The 8810-nt window shown below is 35.4% G+C and overlaps 1 protein-coding gene and 1 pseudogene across 1 annotated transcript in view; both read left to right on the top strand.

Annotated features, from left to right (window-relative positions):
- The first annotated feature begins 1971 nt into the window (after window positions 1-1971).
- On the top strand, window positions 1972-2900 carry LOC101562793 (annotated as a pseudogene).
- A 1984-nt stretch (window positions 2901-4884) lies between these two features.
- The window catches only part of LOC101562392 (olfactory receptor 51V1-like), a 6518-nt gene continuing 2592 nt past the window's right edge, over window positions 4885-8810 (top strand). The window contains exon 1 of the mRNA XM_004642105.2: window positions 4885-4938. Within this exon, the coding sequence (XP_004642162.2) occupies window positions 4885-4938 (54 nt within the window). The remainder of the gene's footprint in view (window positions 4939-8810) is intronic.

Genomic DNA, 8810 nt, shown 5'->3' with positions numbered 1-8810 from the left:
GTTGCTACTGGTTACTATTGGTTCATATTGATTACTAATACATTGTAGCAATTATAAAAAGACTTTAGCTAAGCTTCAACTTTCTCCTTATTCTCGTTCTTTTTGAGAAAAGAAGGAGTGCAGAATTTCTTCTTTTTCTTGGATGGTGATTCTGAAGGCGAGCCATCAGGTGACATGGCTCCTTCAATTTCTTCTGGAGACTAAATGGTGATCTTGATGTTTTCTATGGCTGTACCCATAGTCACTTTGCTCACTCGACGAGCCAGCTCTTCTTTCTCATTGTACACATCATCCTTGCCACTTACGCTGAAGGGTGAGATAGCAGGCAAGAAATTCCACTGAGCACAGGGCTGGTTCTGTCCATCTGTGTGTGCATTGCAGAGTTGGAATGGAGCCTGCAAATGTCACTTTCCAACTCACTGCCTACTGCAATCAGTGTTCTAATCTCTGAGTGCAAGCTTTTGGTGGCTTAACTGTGTATTTAAGGATATCTTGTGTTTTGCATTGTTTATGTTGCATTACAAAGCATGCAGAAATAGTAAACAGTGAACTATGCCTTTCCATACATTATATATATATATGCAACGTGCTAAATATTTTTTAAAGCAACCATAAACTATGGTATCTTTTGCTCAGGCCTCTATTTACTTGCTTTGCCATGAATGAGTCAGTGAACTTCTGTGTCCTGTGGAAAAATGTAAAAATGTTATCTGACACTGCTCTTAGATGTTATGCCAATTAATGTTAAATCAGAAATAAACAGTACTGGGGCTGGGGAGATGGCTCAGTGGAATGCGCACTTTCCTGGCAAGCTCAAGGACCTGAGTTCAATCCCCGGTTCCACAAAAACAAAACAAAACAAAAAACAAATAAACAGTATTTTAAGTAAAAAAAGAAAGTTACAAAAATTACAAAGAAAAAAAAAAGAGTAAAAAATATTTAAGCATTAACTGCTCTGAGACCAGCAGTCAATTGTTTAAGTATAGAAATTATTAACACTGCTTATGAGACTCGTTTATATTTTGAAATCTTATAAATATATACAAATAGTATTTTATAGACTTTTAATCAAAAAAATCTGCTTCATGTCACACTACCTACTTATTATAGTAGAATTTCTGGAATAATTATATAGTAGTTACAGGAAGTAAGGCCGAAAGAGGTTGTCTTTATGGCTAATGGTTGATTGTACGATGGAGCCATGCTTAATAAGCAATTTTCTTTCTTCTGGAACTAGTGATAGTCCTGGATAGCATAGAAACTGCAATACATCCTTTTTTCCATCTTCTTCATTCATCATATTTTAATTTAGTGGGAGATATGATAACAACACTGTGAGCTCTACAAAAGCTATAAAGCTCATGTTCACTGAAAATTAGAGAAGGAAAATAAAGCACAACATATTTAAATGATTTAAAGAGAAACAAAAACAGAGTATGGTTTAAAAAAGCATTCCAATTGGTACAGTTTATTTGGAAAACTTTTATTTTCTCCAAACTTTAGTATGTTCAAAAGGCCATTTCTTTCAGATTTAATACCGGGCTGTGAGAAGTGAAAGGCCCAGCCTTGGTACTGAGGACCAAATGCCCAATGTATTTCAAAATCTCTTGCGCTCAACGCACCCCAATGCTGCACTCCACACCTCTGATCCTTCATTATCTTCCTTAACGATTGGGCAGAGCCAATCCCACATGCCTGTTAGCGTTACACTTTCTGCATAACACTCCCAAACTTTCTGGAATCCCTCATCAATAGCTCTGCAAATGGCATGTCAAGACCACCGATGGCTGCCATAAAGAACAAAGAATATATAATTGGCTTTATACCTTTATTTTTGCTTTACTTAATTTTATTTGTTGCTAATGGAAGTTGTACTGTATTTTCATCTCCAGTGCAGATAAATAATAGAAGTCAGGGAATTAAAACTGTTTAGGAGCCAATAACCTGCACAAATACGTCAGATGTGTATGAATGTCTGTTATGTCTATCTCAAATTCAAATAGTTCTGGAGTTATCCTCACTGGATTTATTGGCCTGGAAGGTTACTTTCAGGCTGCCTCCATCCCTTTCTGCCTCATCTACACTGTAGTGTTCCTGGGAAACTGCATGGTGCTCCACGTGGTATGAACTGAGCCGAGCCTCCACAAGCCCGTGATCTACTTCCTGGCTATACTGGCCCTCAGTGATCTGTCTGTGGGGCCGTGCATCTTGTACATAGTGCTGGGGCTTCTGTGGAGGTTTATTCAAGATATCAGTCTGGATTCTAGCATTGCCCAGTCCTATTTTATTCATTCTCTCTCATTAATGGAGTCCTCTGTCCTCCTAGCTACGTCCTTGGACCACTACAGTGCCTTTTGCAACCCTCTACGCTATTCCTCTATCTCAACAAATGAAAACTGGTGTAATGGCCTTATGTAGGAGCACTTTATTCATTCCTCCCGTCATCCGCCTGAAGTTTCTAATGTACTGCAGCCCTCATATTTTCTCTCACTCCTTCCGCCTGCACCAAGACTTAATACGAACATCCTGCTCAGACATCCGCTTCAACAGCATCTATGATCTTTCTGGTGATCAGCCCTCTGCTGTTGGACGCGGTGCTCATCCTGGTCTCCTACGCCATGATCTTGCACACAGTCTTAGCCATTGCATCCCAGGAGGAGAGACTCAAATCCCTGCAAACCTGTGTGTCTCACCTCTGTGCGGTGCTGGTGTTCTACATCCCCATCATAGGCCTGACCATGGTGCACTGCTTTGGAAAGCACCTCTCCCCTCTGGTTCATGTGCTCATGGGCAACATCTGCATCCTTTTCCCTCCCTTGATGAACCCCATCATTTATAGCATCAAGACCCAGCAGATACGAAGGAGAGTCTTGAGACTTTTCCACAGGAAAGATTCTTAGGTTTTAAGATTTAATGTGAATGTGTTTAGGAGTCAAAAAGTAGAGTTAATGTGGTAAAAGCAGTTAGTAAGTATAGATGGGTTAGACAGCAGTGTTTTTATATGTTATGTGCACTTTCTTGTCATGTTCCCAATCATTGTGTCCCTGAAAATGTCTTGCCTACTGTGGGGATCAATGGTATGTACAGGAAGACACACATGAAGTATGTTGAGAGTGAAATTAACATATGATACAGTTTCTTTAGTAATATTCACACCTTAATGTGAATAGCACAATAAAAGTGCTTTTGTACCTACCTATCCAAAAAAAAAATTACATTTTGTAGTGAAAGCCTTTCAAGTAACTATTAAAAGACCCTCAATTGTTAGTCAGGTTTATAGCTTAATCCCATAGTTCTGTGTTTCATACATAATGCTATCAGTGCAGTTAGCTCAACATTGTGAGGTGAATATATAATTTGTAAACAGTGTAAACATATTGAACTCTTGCATCACAAGTAGTAAAGTTGTTGTCCAAAATGTAATCTCGATGCTTGATATTCTGCCAGTATTTGGACAACAATTTTCCCCAAAACCACCCTATGAACAGTGAAGGAGCTTTCCATCTAGTATGATAAGTACAAGTGTAATAATTAGTAAACTTTTGTGATTTGTGACTTTATTAATTAATGCAAGTAGCAAATATCATTGGAGGATCATTTGAATCATTTTAAATATTGATTTCAGCCCATACAATTATTTAATCTCATTCAAATCTGAGGTTACAATTAAAAGAATATAGTTACTACATCAAGAGTGACTAAGAATTGTACATGTATCTAAGCTATTATCTCAAGACTTTCTAATCTATTTTCTTTTCATTATATAAATTGATTTTTTGATACAGTTTGGTTAAACGTCATGCAAAATTATTTTAGGTAATACATCATGGTTTTGGATCTATTTTTTATTTGTTTCAGTTGTTTAAGATCTCACGTTGGCTCTTTCTTTCCTACTTGCTTTGTACTTTTAATATAAAATTTTGAAGTTCTGCTGTGACCACTGAAAAATAATTATATAACATCAAGGTCCAAGATTCACCAAAGTGGGGCCGGGGAGATGGCTCAGTGGAATAAGCGCTTCCCTGGCAAGCGCAAGGGCCTGAGTTCAATCCCTGGTTCTGCAAAAAAAAAAAAAAAAAAAAAAAAGATTCACCAAAGTAAATCATAGATATTAATAACATTTACATATTTAGATCCAGTTTATGTATTTTTTACCCCATAATATTATTTTTACCATAGATAGCTAACTTACTTCATTTTCTAGGGTGGCCTATTAAACTATTTACAAACAGTAATTCATCTTTGATAGGTGTATTTACACAGTTTTGTAATCTTTGAAAATATTTATATTCACACAAACACCAAAATCAAGATATAGCATGTTTCCATTACCCTCCGAAGTGTTTGATGCCTGTTTTTGATCTTTTCTCTTCCAGTTTTTCAAGTTCTTGTGAGTCGCCAATCTAATTTGTGTTGTGGAGGTTTGTCTTTGAACAAAACTAATATAAATAAAATAATAAATTTCATAATCTTTTCATTTTGGACATTCATTCTTATTGCTGCTCACATGCCTGAGTCATTTTTCCACTGCATTTGCTTTTCTCTTTCATTGTGTCATGCACAAGAAAGCATTTAGTCAATCACTAATTTATGTATATTTACATTTTTGCTGTTGATTCTGAGTAAATACATTAGTAGCATAGATAATGTGATTAGAACACTTTGCTCTAATGAGTTTTTTTTTTAAATTGGATTAGTGGGTTTCCCTGTGACACCTCCATCCATGTACATAGAGAGATTTGATTGTGTCCTAGCTCTCTTTTTCTCTCTCTGGCTCTGGCTTGCATCCTTATTAGTATAAATACAAAGTCCATCAGATAATAATGACTGTAATAATTTAAAAATAATTCATTTAAATTAATCAGGTATCTACCACTTTACACCATGAACCTTGGAAGCAACAAGCATAATTTTGCTTTTAATCTTCAGGGCAAATCTGTGGGTAAATTATAGTCATTTAGTTCAGTCACTGACTAATATATATAATGTATTTGGTACAGGGTCTACATGGTCTCACTACATAGCTCAGACTCGTAGTGATTCTCCTGTTTTCAGCCTCCCAAGCTCTAGGATTATAGGCATGCACCACTACACCTAGTCTCAATCTTAATTTCAGTGCACCACAGAGGTGGGGCCAGCATCAAACCTCAGCTGCTCTGCTCTGCCTAAGGAGGCACTACAATATGCTGAGCTATCTGGCAACAATATTTAAGTATATTAAAATTACTAGAGAAATATATTAAAGAATTAATTTCAGAATTAGTACTTTTATTACAGCTACCACTGTTTCATATCACATAGAGCTACTTTTCTATTTTCTTTATTGGTAACAGTCTTATATTAATCAAGAATTTTAAATTGTGTGTGTGTGTATGTGTTTGTGTGTGTGTAATTTTAAATGAGTTACTAACTGAAAATAATATTCTTTAATAGACCAATTTTTCTCAGCATATATTATGATATACCAAAACTCTCTGTCTCAGGTTTTGCACTTTATATGTAGGGAGGTTTTCATTCTTTTGTTTTTATAGTTCCAAAGGACTCTATTTATAGAATGGTGTACTGAACTTAAGGGTCATTCACTTAAGTGTCAATCAGTACTTTTGAACTTAAACGTATCTTTACTGTGCTATAATATAAATTGGGTCGGTAACTCCTCTGCCACTTTGAAGTTGATAATATGTGCTAGACAGTTTGTTTTCTGTGCAGGTTTCTTCCCACTCACATGCTGGATATTACTTACATTAAAGGAGAAACCATACATCTTTGAGGACTGAGTAAGTGAACTCTCTGAGCCTTCAGTCTAGTGGTTGAATTACTTGGCTCATCCAAGTTGGAAGAATTTTATTTTGCCTCCTTACTTTTTATAGAACCTTGTCAGTTTTGTGTACTACGTAGAATTTGGCTGGTTATTTCCTTTGGATTTATTCAGTGACCCTTCCACATCTTTGGCTTTTATCGAACAAGTCTTGGTACCTGACCTACATTTTCCTATTTTTTTTTTTTGCACTGCAAATGTGTTTTTTTATGGCCTAATCTGCATACAGCCAAGGAAACCCTATAGACAACATCATAAGTGTACCATTATTATGATTTATGAGTTCCTTACAGTGAAATAAAGACTTCTAGATCACTCTGGGCTTAGCAATAGAGAGGAGAACTATAGGAAGGCTTTCTCTCTTTCATTGGATATGCGACATATTCATTTTTACTCCAGAGATCTCACATGTTCGGAGAAGAATCTTAGAACTTAGGTGGGAAAGACGTTTAAGAGGAAATAGGGAATTATTGTCCATTTCCTTTGTTCAGCCTCTCAAAACACATTGGATATTATAGACAGATGTTTTCAGTAGAACCAAAGAATGTGTAGCTGTGACTGTTGTTTTAAGGCCTATCTTTTCCACTTTCCTTTTGCATCTATGTCCTTCCAGCAGCTCATGTGGGAAGTAATTCAGCTACTTTTTGTTTTGTTTTGTTCTGTAAAAGTAATTTTCTCTGTATCCAAGCTTCCTTCTCCCTACCCACTTTGAGTTGATGTTCTATGACAGATATATTTGATAGAAGAATGGCACTAGTGAAAAATAAATATAATCAAGAATACTCAAATATCAAAATGTATTTGCATTTCACAAACATACATGTTTATATATTCTTTTTATACGTGCTATATATTTGTAAATGGCTTCAAGCACTATTTTCAATTAGGTCGTTTCTTATGTAGTAAATCCTACGTTTTGCATTATCCACTTATAAAATAATGCCAATTTATTTTAAGCATAATTTGTTTTCTATTGTACTACACTTAAAGCATGTGCCGATGTCATGTAAACCTACAAATATGAAAAAATGACATTATGGTATTTATAAATTATTATTCCCATTTGGTAACATTTATTATGTTGCAGATAGAACTGAAAGAGCATTAAATATACTTTCCTTTTTCTTTTTTAGTTTTTTAGGGCAGTGTCCATAGGGTGGACAGAGTCTCACTGCATAGATCAGACTCATAGTGATTTTCCTACTTTCAGTTTTCCAAGTGTTGGGATTATAAGCAAGTGCCACCATGCCTAGTCTCAATCATGATCTCAGCACTCCCCAGGGGTGGGATCAACACAGTGTGCCAAGGATAGAACCTAGGCTACTGTGCTCTGCCTAAGCAGGCACTTTAGTCTGCTGAGCTATCTGGCCAGCCCTTACATACATTTTCTCAATTGAAAAATTTAGCTCATAGAAAGATGTTTTTCTAAACTAGCATATTTTTAATAGCTGAATAGAGATTTTTATTAGTGATGGTCTGTCTTTGGAGATTATCTTCTTTGTCATAAATCTACATGTTGTCCCCATGAAAAAACTCTGGCTGGTGACTCATCCACATGGCTGACACTGACAAAGGATCTATAAACTGCGGTACAGGGCTTCAGGATAAATCCTGAGGGGATTTGACTGACCTTGTTAGATACAAAAGTTACATTTCTTGTTATATAGGTCTTACTTTATCTTGGTCTTAACCATCCAGCAGAAAAGTATAAAAATGAGTTATAAAATGTAAAGCCATATTAATATGCTGAGCTGTGAAAGGCTCAAGCCAAAACAACTTCTGACATTGCCAGTCCTACAGATAACACACTACGATTACGGACTACTGGACTATATTGGATTATTTTGCTGAATTCACACACCTACAATATTTAAATGGCAATGGAATACCTATCTCTGACAAAACTAAATGAAAAAGGGGGATATAAATGAAGGATCACTTTGTATCTGTATATACAATATAGTTAGGATAGATATACAGCTACTTTCTCTTAATTCAATGAGAAGTAAGATTTGTACTAATAGTGTTTGGACAAGATATCGTGTCTGCATCGTGCACTATGAATAACTACTATGAAGACAACAATATGCAATGTATTAATTATTATAACTGTCCTACTAACCTCTTTGGAAAGTGTCTCATTGCTATTTTTTCTCAATAAAATTAAAAAAAAAAACCACAGACTCTCCTGATAATTATCTGAAAATCATTGCACTGAATGATAATACTGAGCATTGTAGGAGTCTCCTTCAGGAAGTTCTGCTTTGATCCTGCACTATTTTATTTTGCACTCTCCAGTGTCCTCTGCTCTTCAGAGCCTTCTAAGAACACTTTATTTTCTATATTTTTCCTATCTTTTTTTTCTACCAGACTGATGTAGAACGTAAACTTCATTTTAAATGACAGAATATTAGTTTATCTAGAAAGTATTATTATAATATTAAATAGAGACTACTAAGTAAGGAAAGGAGTTTTTTGTTGTTGTTGTCAAGGTCTTAAAGCAACCCTTATACAATTCTGGGATGCATTAACTTGGTCTTGTTCCTGTGAGTAACTCTATTTGTAGTCATCTTTGTTGATTAAATATGAATACCTCCATTCATTTTGATTAATGCCTTACCAAAAACTAATAAATTTGTTTAAGAAGACAAAGGCTTATATAAGATCTGACAAAATTTAATCAAGGGATGTAAAATAAATTCATGTAGGTCAATAATTAGGAAACATATTATAGCAGTAGTAAAAGTTCTCACAACAAAAAACATCTTAGGACTATATGGATTTACCTCTGAATATTAACAGATTTTTTTTTTTTTCAGAACCGGGGATTGAACTCAGACCCTTGTGCTTGCCAGGGAAGCGCTTATTCCACTGATCCATCTCCCCGGCCCCAAACAGACTTTTGAAGAAATAATTTCTTTAATTTTTATTTTAATGAGAAAAAAGTTAAAAAAAAAGAGTTTTAAAAAAGGCTAAGTCACAATATTTAATA

Source organism: Octodon degus, unplaced genomic scaffold, assembly GCF_000260255.1.
Source record: "Octodon degus isolate 3935 unplaced genomic scaffold, OctDeg1.0 scaffold00146, whole genome shotgun sequence".
Lineage (NCBI taxonomy): Eukaryota > Metazoa > Chordata > Mammalia > Rodentia > Octodontidae > Octodon > Octodon degus.
This window is presented reverse-complemented; position numbering and strand designations above follow the sequence as displayed.